This window comes from Prionailurus viverrinus, unplaced genomic scaffold (assembly GCF_022837055.1).
Source record: "Prionailurus viverrinus isolate Anna unplaced genomic scaffold, UM_Priviv_1.0 scaffold_60, whole genome shotgun sequence".
NCBI classification, from domain to species: Eukaryota; Metazoa; Chordata; class Mammalia; order Carnivora; family Felidae; genus Prionailurus; species Prionailurus viverrinus.
Window position 1 is genome coordinate 568038 of NW_025927622.1, and position 15081 is coordinate 583118.

General features: G+C 63.3%; 1 protein-coding gene across 2 annotated transcripts; it reads right to left on the reverse strand.

Moving 5' to 3' along the window:
• Positions 1-2062: 2062 nt before the first annotated feature.
• Positions 2063-10929, reverse strand: WDR18 (WD repeat domain 18). 2 transcript variants are annotated; one of them, XM_047848244.1, is made up of 11 exons: positions 10326-10925; positions 9172-9282; positions 7593-7726; positions 7296-7437; positions 6699-6842; positions 6494-6558; positions 6275-6399; positions 5881-6047; positions 4940-5008; positions 4722-4849; positions 2063-2644 (listed from the first exon to the last, which is right to left on the reverse strand). In XM_047848244.1, the coding sequence occupies exons 1-11, from the start codon at positions 10533-10535 to the stop codon at positions 2581-2583; spliced, it is 1359 nt and encodes a 452-aa protein (XP_047704200.1). In that variant the 5' UTR covers positions 10536-10925; the 3' UTR covers positions 2063-2580. The 2 variants fall into 2 exon arrangements, with proteins under 2 accessions (XP_047704200.1, XP_047704201.1); XM_047848245.1 differs by lacking the exon at positions 2063-2644 and having other exon boundaries at positions 4587-4849; positions 10326-10929.
• Positions 10930-15081: the final 4152 nt, after the last annotated feature.

A 15081-nucleotide genomic window follows, 5' to 3' on the forward strand; every position in this document is an offset into this window, starting at 1 on the left:
GTTGCCGGCCGCGCCGCGGGGCGGAGCCGCCGGGGCCACCGCGCAGGAGGCGGGGTCTGGGGCCCGGCCCCCGCCGCTCGCTGCCCCGCCCCCCGCGGGGCAGGCGCATCCCTCCCCCGCGCGCCCCCGCCCCCCACGCCGCCGGCCGACCTGCGCCCGCCCTCGCTCCGTCCGGTTCCCCAGGGTCAGCAAGCCTCTAGGGAGGAGTGGGAGCCACTACCCAGGGCGGGAAACTGAGGCTCAGATGGCCACGCCGCGCGGGGGTGGGGGTGGGGGTGGGGTGTGGTCCCCAACCACTGCTCTTCCCAGCTCCGTGCCAGGTGAGTTATTTCTCCATTCTACAGACGAGGAAACCGAGGCTTAGCACCAGGAAGGGCGTTTGTGTCCAAATCTGTCCCCACACTCATCCCCGTTCCACCCCAGAATCGCTCATGCCCCAGCCTGGGAACGCTGCCCGTTGATGTCAGGGGAGCTGAGGCCCAGGAGGGGTCACACAGCAATACTGCCCACCTCCAGCTCTACCTAGACCAGCCCATTCGAATGCTCTCTGACGTTGTGTGCACCCTGGGGAAACTGAGGCAGATCACGTCTGATAGGAACCTACAGGGTAGATCTCCTGCCTTCCAGTTGTGGGCAGGGAGGTAACTCGGAGCAGAGAACTTCTCACCCTTCAAGACCCAGTACCAAGTGCCCGTTCTGAAAAACATTTCTTGCTGGTCACCCAGAAAGATACAGAACTTCCTCCCTACCCCCAGTGAAGCCCCCCCCCCCCGCGCCTACGTGATCATATGCCGTCAAACTTTTGTTGGTTTATCTGCTTTATTTAGTGGCCACCTTCCCTACTCAACAGTGGGAGGGCAAGAGTGGGTCTGGCTTGCTAATGTGGTCTCTGATGCTCGCACACAGTGGGCACTCTAATTGACGCTTGAGCTCAGACAGGACAGTTACATCACCCTCCACTGCTCCAGAAGCTTCCGTAGCTCCCCGCCCTCTACCATCCCCTGAGCCTTCTCCCGTGCTCTGACCAGGTTCTTCCCGTGACCCTGGCATGCAGCAGGTACTCACTAAACACTGGCTGACCCAGGCCCACCAGCACCCTGCACGGAATCCTCTCAGCCCGTCCTCCCCAAGGTGGGGGGGCGGGGGGGAAGTGTCCCAACACCCCTCAGGGCACAGAACATTCCCGTGCTGATGAGCGAATCTACACTCGGCTGATTCTTCACACACAAAACCATCTCCTTTTGGAGCCAGCGTTACAGAGGCAGGAATAAAACTCCATCAGATAAATAAAAATGCCAAACGGCAGCCAACAGTGTGGATCCAATTTGGAGAGGAGCGTCCAGAGCTGTGTGCCTGGGTTCCGGCCGACAAGGCCACCGTGTCCAGCCACTTGGCCAGCCACCCGAGGACAGGGAAGGTCCCAGGTTGCAGGCTCGCGCCCTGACCTGAGTCACCGCTGTCCTGCCAGGGGCCCCTGGCACCAGGGAGCCCACCCACCTGCCCTGGTCCTGGCTGAGGCACCAGGAGGTTAAGAGCCCACAGGGACCGCCCGGGCTCTGCCCACCCTGTGGTGAGGTCCCTCTGACAGCACGACTCCTCAGGATGAGGGGCCCGTGCTGGGTAGGGGACGGTCCCTCACCCCAAGCCAGCTCAGCGGATGCCAGCCGGCCGCCCTTGGCCCTCTGAGGGCTCACACACACGGGCGCCCTCTGAAGCTGCCCGTTTCCCCTACACTTCTGCCTTTTCTGCATCATCTCCCCACGGTCAGGGGCCGGGACAAAGAGCCCAGACTCTGCGGGAATCTAGAACTGCCACTTCCCAGCTGTATGACCCAGCATCAGCTCCCTGACCACTGTGCCTCAGTTTCCCCATACTTACAAGGCGATAATAGTTCCCATCTCCCGGTTGCCGTGCAGGTTCAACAAGTGAACACACGGGAGGTGTTTTCCCCAACTGTGGTAAAACGCGTAATAAAATTTAACACTTTAACCTTTTTTTTTTTTTTTTTTTTTTTTTTTTTAAGAGACAGAAGACAAACTGGGAAGGGCAGAGAGGAGGAGTGAGAACCTCAAGCAGGCTCCATGGAGCCCGACGCAGGGCTGGACCCCCGGAACCACGAGATCACGACCTAAGCCAAAAATCAAGTCAACGTTTAACCGACTGAGCCACCCAGGCGCCCCTCATCACGACCACTTCCAAGTGCACAGCTCAGTGACATCAGGCGCACTCACACGGTCGTGCAGCCAGCCCCCACCACCCATCTCCAGAACTTTCCATCTCCCCAGACTGAGGCTCTGTCCCCAAGCAGCACAGACTCCCCGCCCCCTGCCCACCCCTGGCTCCCCCAGTCTGCTCGCTGGCTCTGTGGACGCGACTCCTCAGGGGACCCCCTGTGCGTGGGGTCACGCAGGACGTGTCCTTCTGGGTCTGGCTTCCGTCACCGCGCAGTGTCCTCGGGGTCCATCCATGTGGTGGCAGGTGGCACTTTCTAAGGCCGGATCACATTCGGGCGTGTGGATGGACCACGGAGTGCCTACCCTTCGTGCGCGGACGGGCACCGGGCACCGGGGTGTCCGGTGACTAAGGACCGTGCTGCTGTGAACGTGGGTGTGCAGGTACCTCTTTGCGCCCCGACGTGCATCTCCTGCGGGTGAGAGGGAGCCCGGACACGGGAGTGTGGTGAGAGCCGGGACACAGGCCTGCTGGAGCACGGGGAGGCCCGATTCCCGAGGACCCTCCAGACTTTGCTACGCCAGCACCCGCCCCACGTCCCCACAAGCGCACACGTGGTTCCCTCCTGGAACACGGCCGGCAGGCACCGGGTGTCGCCGGCCTCTTCCCCTCGGCAGCGACTGCGCAGGATTTGGGGTCAGCTTGTGCTACAGAACGTGCACGTGAACCTCAGCCCGGACCTGATGGGTCGCCCTGTGCCACGCACCTGCCGCACGCCAGCTGTGCACAAGCTCTGAGGCCTCCCTGCGGACCCAGAAGGGCCAGGTCCCACTTTACAGATATGGAAACTGAGTCTGGGCCCGAGCGCAGCTTCTCCGAGGCTGCAGTGACCAGATGGAGAGGCCAGCGGGGACCAAGCGTCCCCTGATGCTCTCGGGCCTGAGTCAGATCACAGCCCCCGCCCCTCCTCTCAGCCCTGCAGGAACCAGGAAGGTCGGCTGCCTCTGCCCTGGGCCAGAGGGCGGGAGGAGTGACACGGCAGGAGGAAACCCCAGAACCCACGGAGTCAGCAGCTGAGGGTCCAGAGTGGTGCTGGGGGCGGGGGGGGGGGGGGGGGGGGCTCTGACCCTGTGAATCCTCGGGAGGTCAGGGCAGGGGGAACAGCGCCCCCGAGGCAAGAAGCCAGAGCCAGGAAGAGCGGCCTCCAGACGAAGGTCGAAACGCTCAGCCCATCTCGTGGCCACCTGCCAGCTCCCTTCCCAGCACCCGGCCCCCAGAACCAGCAACACATCTCCTTCTGAAACATTTACTCCTGGAACACGTACAGGCAGCCAAGGGCATGGAGGGAGGGCACAGGGGCACAGGCACCAGGGGCTCCGAGGGACCCTCGCTTGGGTCTGGGCACCAGAGCCCCAGTCAAACCAGATCTTCCAGACTTTCTGGAGACCCAAGGGTGAGGACAGCCTGGGCCCAGCCTACAGATGGGAAAACAGAGACCCTGGCACTCTGGGGAGGGGGCTGGCACCCTTGGGACCCTGGCTAAGCCCCTCCCTGCCCTCTGCTGCTGACGGGAACCCCAGAGGCCCAGGGCCTGCTGTAACCCATTCTGGCCTCAAGGGGCTGATGGAGCCCAACTGAAAGCTGTGGGGGTGGGGGGCTTACAACGTGGTGTCCCCAGTTAGCCAGCAGGACCCCATCTCATGCCCCATCAGCTGCCGTGTGGCGAGACCCGTGGCCAGGGCGCACAGCCAGAGGAAGGGGCCATCCCTGAGCCCAGGAGCGGGATCCCAGCTGGGACTGCTGGTTCCAGCTCCAGGTTCTCCAGCACCTGCTCAACCACGTGGATTTTCTAGGTCATTAAGCTGAGCTGTCAGGGGTGGGCAGCCTTCTGGAAAGTTCCGAGGATGGCTATGGGGCCCACGTGTCTGAGCTGGGCTCCAGGTGCCGGCTGACCACTGGCCACATCCCCAGGGCAGGTGTCCCTTTTAGGCCAAGGGACGTCCTCATCGGGCCGTGTGGGCACACGTCCTTCTGGAGGACTCTGGCCCAGAACCGCCACCACGTGAGCCAGGCTGGGGGCACCCTTGCTGGGAGGCCATCAAAGGGATGGGACCAGTGGGACCACACTGCGCTCTCTGAACCATTCCTGCCCCGGGTAACCTCCACCCGCACCTCAGAAGCCACCCCTGCCCCAGCACACCCTCCCACCGAGCGTGGCCTGGTCCTCACGGTCGAGCGAAAGCCCTGGGGCAGCCGACCAGTCTCTGAAAAGAACCATGACTTCTTGACAGAGTTTTAAAAACCGGACTCCGGGGGCTCTGCTGAAACGGGTCCCGCTAGGAGTCCTGGGGCCACCACGCGGGACCTGGGGCCACCCCCCGCCACCGCCAGGGCACACAGAGGGTTGGAGAGAAGAGGCTTTTAGTCCTTTTGTTAAAGACAGAGCAGCACCAGAAGCCGCACGGAGGCACCGGTGGCCAACACGTGGTACACAAGGCTCCTCGAGGGGGCAACACGTCCAGGGGCCGCTCGGCGGGCGGGGGGCTCACTTGGCCGGCCGCGTGATGATGCGCGTGGAGAAGTCGAACAGGTCGCGGTTGACCTTCCGCAGGTTCCGCACCTCGTCCTCCAGCTCGGCCACGCGGATCCGCAGCTGGTCCTGGCCGCCCAGGACGCTCTGCGGAAGGACAGGGAGCCGGGTCGCCTGCGGGTCCCGGACGGGGCGGGGGCTCGGGCGTCCCCTGCCCGCCCCGTGGTCCCGGCCCACCTTCTCCATCGTGCCGCTCATCACCGCGTGCAGCTGCTCTGCCCGCTCCAGGTGGCTGGGCTCCGAGCCCTGCAACACAGAAGGGGCCGCGTGGCGCCCAGTCAGCAGGGGCAGCGGCCCTGCCGGGGAGGTGCCTTCCTGACACCCGCTGGCCGAGGGGACGCTGAGGTTTGCGGAAAGGACCGCCAGATGCCGGGCTGGGGCGCGCGACGTCTCTACTGAGGTCACGGGCTCCAACCCCCCGGCTGGACGGGTGCAATGTACTCCCAACGCGGCCCGGGGGCAGGGACACCCAAGGCCACGCCGTGGGCACAGCGCTGGGCCCTGACGGTCGTGCAGAGACCAAGGTCAAGGAGGCCCAGGAGACGGGCCGGCCGGTCAGCCGAGGCCTCCGGCCCCGGCACACCGTGGGCCGGACGCCGCTACTGCTGCGGGGAGGCCGTCTGTCTCCTGCTGGACAGCGTCCGGGCACGCGGCCCTCGTTGGCACAGCCAGAGGCCAGCTGTCTGCAGGAGGGCTCCAGACACCCCGAGGGGCTTGTGCAGTTCACGGCACGGAACGGTGGGCGGAGCACGGCCCGAGCCTGCCAGGCAAGGACCTGCAGAGCAGGTGGGTGCCCCCGGGCCTGGGGCGGCAGACGGGCGATCCCTGGGGGCTCCCCTACCCCACCCCCGCGGCCCCCCGTGGAGAACAGGCCGGACACACGGTACTTTCAGGCCAAGCTCTGCTCCGCAATGCGCCCTCGTTCCAAACGCCCTGGGTTTCCTGAGCTCACCTGCCAAACCCCCGCCTGGGCTCAGTCGCCAGGTCAGAGATGGCCCCCCACCGGGAGCGCCGGTGCCCGAGGCAGGTCACCACCCTGAACCCGACAGAACGTGCAGAGCTGGGCAGAGGAAGGTCTTCCCGAGGGAGGGGACGCCCGTGTGGGGACGGGGACGTACCTGCTGGTGGAGGCCCAGGCGCAGCGTGAAGCCCCCTCGGTGGGGCTCATCCCCGTGCTCGGCGCCCAGCAGGTGCTTGTTGAAGTGGGGCAGGGGCAGGCCCGGCCTGAAGTCCGAGCTCAGCATGCTGAGCGGCGCCAGCATGATGGAGGCGTTGGTCACAGGGCCTGTGGCAGGGCAGGCCGCGGTCCGAAGCCGCCCCAGGCCGCGCAGGCGGCTCCCACGGGCCCCCAGTCCTTGCCCCCCAGCTGTCCAGGAGCGGCACCGCCCGGACCCCGGGCCTCTCCTCACCGCACAGGCCCCGGGGCGGCCAACTCGCCGGGGAAAAAACCGTGGTGTGGACAAACCGGAGAAGCCGCGCGCCTTCGAGAGCCCCGCACCCAGGGCGCCTCACCTTTGAGGGTCACCGTCCTGATGCACTGCTTGCTCTGGACGTCCCACAGGCGCACAGTCTCATCGTGGGAGCCGGAGAGCAGCACGCTGCCATCAGTAGACACGGACAGGCAGGTCACCTGGTTCCTGGGGACGACGAGCCCCACAGAGGGCGGCACAGGTGACCCCAAGCCGAGAGCCCGAGCACGGGGCCCCTCCCGCTCCTGGCCCCGCCCCGCACCTGTGCCCTCTGAACGCCTTCCCGCTGTCCTGCTCCGGCTGGAAGGTCTTCTCTCTCTGCCCAGGCTGTGGAGGCCAAGAGGGCCCGGGGCCGCGCCTCAGCCCGGGGGCCCCAGGCAGCGGGGCGGGGGGAACCTGGGGTCCCACGGCCCACTGAGCACCCCGGCCCGGGCCCAGGCACCCCCTTCCCCCACCTGTCCACTCACCCAGGTGCAAAGGTCGACCTGGAAGATGGAACCGTCGCTGCCGCCACAGAACAGGTGGTGCTCGGCCAGGTCCATGGTCACGGCCACGATGGCCACGTCGAACAGCACAGAGAGCAGGAGCTCGCCCGACGAGACCTCCCACAGCTGGGGGTGTGGGTGCGATAGGAGCTCTGGCCGCTCTGGACCCCCGGGAACCGGGGCCGCAGCCGCGGCCCGGGGGGCGGGGGTGCGGAGAGACCCAGCCTTCCCAGGGGCAGAACTCGCCTCTCAGGCCCATGACCCCTCCCCCCACCTGCTTTAGCCGCCGCCGGCCCCCGCCCACCGCAAAGCCCAAAGGGCCAGCGTGCCCTCAAATCCCCTGAGGTCTGGCCAGGGAGCCGCCAGGCGCAGGCAGCCAACTGGGAATTTCCAAGCCGACGCAGGCCTGGACCGTCCACCCTCTGGCCGTCCTTGAGGCGGGAGGCATCAGGGGGATTAGGAGCTGTCTGGAGCTGCCAGCCTGGGGAAAGGAGGCGACTCACTGGCTCACGCTGGCCCAGAGCCTGCCAGCTGCCAGGACATGACTCACAGATCCACTTGGGGGAGGGGGGTCCCTACCTTCACCGTCTGGTCCAGCGAAGAGGTGGCCACCCGGGCCAGGGGCCCCCCAAAGCCACAGTGCAGGTCTGTGATGGGGAGGGTGTGACGAGACCACACATGCCGGGGGGCTGGGGTCCTGGAGGGGTCCACCTGCAGCACGCTGTGTGCAAGAAACAGACCTCAGCAAGGTGGGGGAGGGGGCCCACACCCTGACGCCCCGCCTGGCTCTCAGCCCCCTCCCACCCTGGGGCCCCGGCACGGCTCTTGCCACGTGCAATGTGGCCAGACCCGACCCGAGAGGGCCCGAGGCCCCACCTGCACAGGCTCCACACCAGCACCAGGCAGTCTTTGCCCCCCGAGAGGAAGTGGCTGCTGTCCCCAGTGAACCGCAAGCATGACACATCCTGATAGTGGCGGCTCAGGATGACCAGAAGGTTCCCCGTGGAGACCTGTGGAGGGTGCACACAGGTCAGGGCAGGAAACGGGCGCTGCCCCCGCCTCCCCCGGCTGCCAGGTCACACGGGGGCACTGGGGGGAGAGCCTGTCCACACTGACTGTCCCAGCGCTCGGGTCAGGGGTTCACGGCCAGGGTGTCTGGGAGGAATACTGAGGCCTGGTGGGAGGCCATGCCTCTTCCCGGCTGTCCTGCCTAGGACATCCCCAAATGGATGATGATCTTGTTGGAGCTCCCACCCCCTCGTCCACAGTCACCCTGACCTCTGAGCCCTGTGCGTCAGCTGGCCCGAGGACCCCTGTCCAGTGCGGGACAAGGCCGTCACGTAACCATGGCGTCTGGGGAGGGCATGGCCTGTCTGCATGGAGGAGAGTGACAAGGCCACAGAAGAGGCTGGTGAGACCGTGGGCCCTTCCTTCCAGAACCCGCCAGACCTGGGACCCAGGAGCGGGAAGTCACAGTCTTCAGATGCCACCACAGGGGGATGGGCCAGTGGCCGGGGGCAACGGGGAGGCCCCTGGCGGCACGGACAGGTGAGCCTGGGAAGGTGGGGTGGGCTGCGGGGCCAAGACTCTGTTGCGAGTTGACCGGTGTTCCCCTAATACACAGATCCACGTTCTAACTCCTGAGACCTGAGGCCTTCCTTGAACACGGGGTCTTTACAAGTCTAACCACACACCAGAGGGTGGCCCTGAATCTAACCATTGGTGTCCTTACATAAGGAAAAGCCGGAGAAACACACAGCCTCCCCCTGAGGCCCCCGCTCTGAGGATTTCCAGCTTTCCTCCCCCCTCATCCACACAGATGGAAGGGGAGAAAGGTGGACAGTGGCAGATACCGGAGTCAGGTCCTCAGCCGGAGTTGCTGCCTTGGGTTGGCTGTGGGGGGCGCCCCCTTGTGTCCACGGCCCGCACCGGTCAAGAATTCGCCCGGAGGGTGAGGGAGCCAGGGTCAGACCACAGAGCCCACCAGCCAAGACCCAAGACGTCCCTCATTAGAGAGGGAAAGGGGACACTGATTTCTGCCCACGCTCCCTGCACCAGGGCAAGGATTTCTACCATGATGGGCAACCTTTGAAGAAACCCCCCGCCCCAGTTTCCCTCCCTGCACCAGAGCAACCACTTCCTAGTTTTAGAATCGTTAAAAATCGTTAAAATCATTAAAAGCCTCTGGGGTGAAATAACTAAGCCCCCTCGTATCTCTGTGGCCCTCAGACCTCTGGGGGAAGTACAAGGGCTGTTTTACAGGTGTGGACAAGGTCAAGAAAGGCAGAGCGTGATTATGTGTCCATCTTCTGGCTCCAAACCCTGTGCTGTCTGTGCAGGAGGTGACGCGGGTGTCCCCCGCCCAAACATAAGCAACTGTTGGTGACAACACAGTCTAATTAACCCAGCGCCCTGAGACCAAATCCCACTACCTTGGTTTTACGCCTGCTCTTACCTCCCACAGGTATATGCTCTCTGCAATCCCCGCCAGGACATACAGGCCATTGGGCGATGTGGTCAGACAGGTGACAGGTCCAGGACACATGATCTTCTGCTGGAGCTGGTCCTAGAGAGACATAAGACGCCTCTGAGCTTCACGTGGAACTCGGAAGCTAGGGGACAGTGGGGAGAAAAGTCCGAGAGAGCTAGAAAGAAGGGCAGGAACAGGGGTGATTTGAACTAATCAAGGGTCATCAAGAAGGCACCTGATCCAGCCCAGGCTTTGCAGGCTGGAGGGGGAGGCCTGCAGATTGCTGGATCAAAGCAGAACGGTGCTCACTCTGGGTGGGGGTAGGGGTGGGCAAGCCACAGAAGGTCCAGGAAGGAGTTGGAGAGCCCCATGGCCAGGCGGCTCGTGCCACAACCCCGCCTTCCCTAACATCCAGCCTGTGATCCTGACGGTCAGTTTTCTCATCTCTTTAAAGGGAAAACTTCCTGAGTATGAGTGGACCACACCAGGTAAAGCGAGAACACAGAGCCTGTCCCGAGAAACTTCAGCTGTCAGAGCCGGGCAGCAAGAAACTTCAGTGGCTGCACTTTGGGTATTTATGAGAAGAGACCAATGGGCCCTTGGGATGAAGCGTAGTATCCCTTTGGGGGGGGGCGGGGATAAATGCATGACTCTCCTGGGCCTCTGATATTCACCTTCCAAGAACAACAGACCCGTGGAACCCCCACAGAAAATCCTTTTTCCCCCCTTCTCCTTACATGAGCAGCAAACAAGTTTATTAGCGTGTTAAGATCAGAAAACTCTCTTTACAGAGAGGGAGCATTCAAGAGCAAACACTCTGAAAGTCCTTTACTTAAACTTCGCTCCCCAAGCTCCCTCCCACCTCCCCAGCCCATCAAGGGTGCCTGCCCCACAGACGCTCCTCACTCTCCCCAGTGGCCCACCCTCAGCCCAGCGCCAACGATCCCACCCAACCCAGAGCGAGCCTCCCTCCTCGCCAACCGCCCCCAGACCCGCGCATGCGCAGCGCACCCTAACCGCGACCACCCCCGCCCCGGTTCAGGGACCCCGCGGGCCCCACCGACCCTTCCCCCGACCCCACTCTGGGGCACCCCGCGCACTCTCCGGCGAAGCCCGGGCCGGGGCGCGCGCCGCCGCACCTTCCGCTGCAGCTCCCAGGCGCTGATGTAGTTCTTGCCCAGCTGCGCCGCCAGCAGGTACTCGCCATTGAGCAGCGCCAGGCCGCGGGGTCCGGCCTGGCCGCCGCGGTACGTGAGCAAATTGGCGCCCGAATGCAGCTCCCACACGATGCAGCTCCACAGCTGGGCCGCCGAGTCCGTACACACGGCCACTTCCATGGGAGCCGCCATCTTGCCTCCCCCCCCCACCGCGCCGGAAGTACGTCACGCCAGCGAGACTCCGGCACCTGCGCCGCGGCGGCTAGAGCGGCGCCCACGTCTCCTCGCCCGGGCTGGCGCGTGACCACGTGCTCGAGAGGGGGCTAGCTCCCCGCCCCGCGGCGGTGGGGGCGCTGCCGTGGAGTTGGTGACCGTGGAAGGAGACCTCGCCCCCAGATAGGTGGGGAAGTCGGGGCTCAGGGTCTCCTGCAGAGAACTTCAGAGCCCGGAGGTCGCCTGGCCGTTTCCGCTGGGCGCCTTTGACCAAGTGACACGGTCTCTCGGATTCCTTTTCTTTTTTTTAATGTGCGAATAGTAAAGTCCCGAGCTCGCAGGCCTCGATAATCATTTGCACGAAAAACGCGCACTGCGTACCTAACCTGTCTAGCTGAACGCCCCCGGGTCCACCGTCCGCCGCCCCCAGACCCCTCTTCTCTGGGGCCACGAAGTGCACCTGTACATTTCAGGAACGTGGTGCAGGCCAAACAAGTCGCGATCTCGGTCTGAGGGGCGCCTACCCTCCACTACAGCTGCCGGCCCCAGGCCAGGTCTCCAAACAGCGCCTTTCAAAAACGTGGAATTAGTTGGAAACCTGTGAAGTCAATCCACTTAGCCGGTGAGGCCTTGGCGTCTATTCCCAGCGACACTGGAGGGTGCCGGATGCCCGGGGTCTGCAACAGTGCCGGAAGCGCCCGCCCCAAGCTGCCGAGGACGTTATGGGAGCAGGTGTCCTAGAGCAGGGCGGAGACCGTGCGCCCCCAACCCCGCTTCATATCCAGGAGACGATGGGTGGACGGAGGGAGGGAACCGCCTGAGCGAGGAACGGGAGCTCGGGGCGTGGGGTATCCGCGGCTCCAGCCCCGACCGCCAGGTGGCAGGCGCGAGCCTCGGACCGGGAGGCCGGACCCGGAAAGGGCTTTTGCCCAGGGCGGCTGCTCCCAGCCCTGGGGCCACAGCAAGAAGCAGTTACGGGGATGAAGGGCTGCCACGGGGAACCTGCCTAGTTTGGGGGTCTGGAAGAGGGGCTTCCGAGAGCAGGTGTCACTTGAGCAGGGAATTAACAACTTGGAGGGAAAAGTGGGCAGAGGAACGTGCAAAGGCCCCGAGGCAGACCATGGAGGATGGAGCTGGGCAGTGCAGGGCCTTTCAGCCAGTGGGCAGCCTGGATTTTATTTTATCCTGGAGGGCGGGGATCCATTGGGAACTTAAGGACTCTTGTAAATTGACGTGAGGAGAGCTGAGTGTGCAGGGACCTCCTAGTTCAGACAGGTCGCAAGTGGAACCAGGTCTCCCTGATTTCCACCCTCACAACGAGTTGATGCTCCTAGGTTCCGCAAATGTTTTTTTTTTTTTAATATTTTAAAAAAATTTTAATGTTTATTTTTGAGAGAGAGCTTGTGCAAGCGGGAGAAGGGCCGAGAGAAAGGGTGACAGGATCAGAAGCAGGCTCTGCGCTGACAGGAGAGCTGATGCAGGGCTCGAACTTGCAAACTGAGAGATCGTGACCTGAGCCAAAGTCAGATGCTTAACCAACTGAGCCACCCAGCCGCCCCTTTTTGTTTTCTTCAAATGTTCATTTATTTTTCTGAGATCTAGAGCATGAGCGGGGGAGGGGCAGAGAGAGTGTGGGACAGAGGATCTGAAGCAGGCTTTGCGCTGACAGCACAGAGCCCCATGGAGGGGGGCTCAGACTCAAGGACTAAACCATGAGACCATGACCTGAGCTGATGTCGGGTGCTCAGCTGAGACACCCACGCGCCCCCTCAAATATTATTTTAAACACTGGGTGGCTCAGTCGGTTAAGCGTCTGTCTTCTGTTCAGGTCATGATCTCCGGTTCATGAGTTCAAGCCCTGCGTCGGGCTCTGTGTCTCCCTCTCTCTCTGCCCCTCCCCCGCTCACACTGTCTCTCTCAAAAACAAATAAACATTAAAAAAAAAAAAGTGTGAATAAGAAAAACAAAATGGCTGGAATGCTAATTTACGCTTTTCAAACATTGGTTTCCCAAAATCAAATCTTTGAATCCCGAGTCCCTGGCGCTCCGTGGAATCTGGTTTGAGAATGTGTTTGAGAATGCCACTGTGTGGCTCCCAGGAGTGGACCCTGGTGGCCTTTCTTCTAAACATCAGCTCAAGGCTTCAATCTGCACTTTTTTTTTTTTCAATTTTTAAAAATTTTTGAGAGAGAGAGAGAGTGAGCCTGGGAGGGGCCAAGAGAGAGGAGGAGACAACGTAACGCAGGCTCCAGGCTCTGAGCTGTCAGCACAGAGCCCGACATGGGGCTTGAGCTCATGAACCGAGAGATTGTCGTGACCTGAGCCATAGTCCGGACACTCGATCGCCACCCAGGCGCCCCTTGAACCTGCCCTTCTGAGCTGTGAGGCGAATCACTGTGAAGTTCTGGGCCTCAGTTTCCCCACATGCACAGCCACTGCAGCGACTATAGTTTCCCGTAGCTATGGGATCTGGGTCCTGGGTCTGCGTCTGCTTCCAGGAAGTCTGGCCTGGAAGTCTCCAGGTCCCTGGGATCCGGGACACAGGGGCAGGCGCAGCAGGTGTGAGTTGCAGAACGACCAACTGTGTAGACGGGTGCCCGAGTGTGAGGGGGCAGGCTTGATGCCCGGAGGGTGCTGGTTGCTGGCACTCAGGCAGGGGCAGGCCCAGGCGACAGCTGGATCGCAGTCCTGGCCCCTCACAGGCCTCCTTCCCCCTCCTCTCCTCCCAGGAGGTCAGAGGTCACCCCACCCCCAGCCCAGCCAGCGTGGAATGAGGACAGACCAGTTGTGTCAGAAGAGAAAGGCTACAGCCACACTTTGGGGGGGGGGGGGCATCCAGGGACCACCCCTGTCGCCAGACCTCCTTGGTGCCAGCTGGATGCCTGGTCCCAAATCCAAGTCTGCAGTGTGTGGCTAGAGGGGCAGAAGCAGGATGGGGGAAACCGAGGCACAGATACGGTTCCCCCACCGCCACCCCAGTAAGCCCTGAATTCTTTTTTGTTTTTGAGAGAAAGAGAGCGCAAGGGAGCGAGGGAGGGGCGGAGGGAGAGAGAGCAGGAGCAGGGGAGGGGCAGAGGGAGAGAGGGAGAGACTCCCAAGCAGGCTCCACCCTGTCAGCACAGAGCCGGACACGGGGCTCAGTCCCACGAAGCGTGAGATCGTAACCTGAGTGGAAATCAGGAGCCGGACGCTTAATCGACTGAGCCGTGCAGGTGCCCCTAAGCCCCGAGTTCTCATTCGTTATTATTTTTTCACTATTGAGCACCTCCTGTTTGTAGGCAGCGGGTACACACTGAAGAATCAAACCGACCCCCCTTTCTGGCGTCCTGGCCCACAGGCCCCTTCCCAGGGCAGCCCCGTCAGGGCCACGCGCGGTGGGAGGGAAGGCAGAGGACTCGGTGAAAACCCTCTCGCTCAGGCATCCCTTCCGGCACCGGCTCTGAGCCCTGGCGCCTTGCAGGTTCCCTCAGCTCTGCTGGCTGGACGCGGGTCCCCACGTTACCTCCAGGAGCCTCCCCGGCCTCCTCACAGGCGCGGAGCGGGAGGCCAGGGGGACAGAGGCCGCGGGTTCTGGGAGGCGGGGCGGGCAGTGACGGGGCCTGCCGCCTCCCTGGTCCCCCAGGGGCCGTGTGACCTCAGGGGCTCTTCGGGCGGAGGAATGAAGGGGAGCACCGGCTGGGCCAGTTTGCAAGGAGTGTTTTCCCTTTTTAAAGGATTTTTCTTGATCTCCGGTGTGTGAGGGGGAGGGGCCCTAGAGGAAGGTGGGTGACCTGTCCTCCGACCTCTCCTGGCCCCCCCAGGCCCATGGAGGCTGGGCCCAGGACGAACAGCTGATTCACTTCTAGCAGGTGCGGAAAGCCCGTGGATAAACCGGGGCACCCGCCAGCTCGGACCGGAGGGGCGGCTGGCTGTCCCCCGTTCCTGGTGCGGCCTTGGGGGGCTGACCCGGGCGGGAGGGGCCAGCCAGGGGGAGGTGGGGCGTGCCCGCTGCAGGCCTCGCTGACCTTGAGCCCGGCACAGCCTGTGTGCGGGTGTCACGAGGGCGAATGGAGCGGACGTCCCAGAAAATCTCTCCCAGCCACAAAGCTGCGGAGCCAGTGTGGTTTGGGTTCGGAGGCAGGGCGTCCAGGGGCCCCCTTCCGTCTGTGCCTGTGCGGAGGCCCGACCCCACCCCTGGGGTCTGGTTTCTCAGGCCGCACCAACGAATCCTACAACGTGAAACCTCGAGCCAAAGCACAGAGGGCGGGAAGGCAGGTGGGGGCAGGCTGGGCCCTGCTCCAGTGGGGGTGGGGGACTCCACGCGGGCACCCCACACGCGTCCGGCCAGTCGAGCCGAGGGGCGCCCCGGGTGGCCCAGAAGCAGAGGCAGCAGAAACACAAGGCAGAGTGCTGCGAAGTTTCCAGACGGATGAGGGACTGGCAGAGAAGGCTGTACCCGGGGGGCCTAGGTTAGAAATCCCACAGTGACAGTGCCGGGGGGCCAAGGAACCCTGCAGGCAGGAGAGCTAGCCTGGGGGGGGGGGGG

Coding starts and splice junctions, on each gene's coding strand:
- WDR18 (XM_047848244.1), bottom strand. CDS start 10,535: ATGGCGGCTCCCATGGAAGTGGCCGTGTGTACGGACTCGGCGGCCCAG. Junction 7,727..9,171: donor AGAGCATATACCTGTGGGAG/GTAAGAGCAGGC, acceptor CACCCTCCACAG/GTCTCCACGGGGAACCTTCT. Junction 6,400..6,493: donor AAGGCGTTCAGAGGGCACAG/GTGCGGGGCGGG, acceptor CGTCGTCCCCAG/GAACCAGGTGACCTGCCTGT.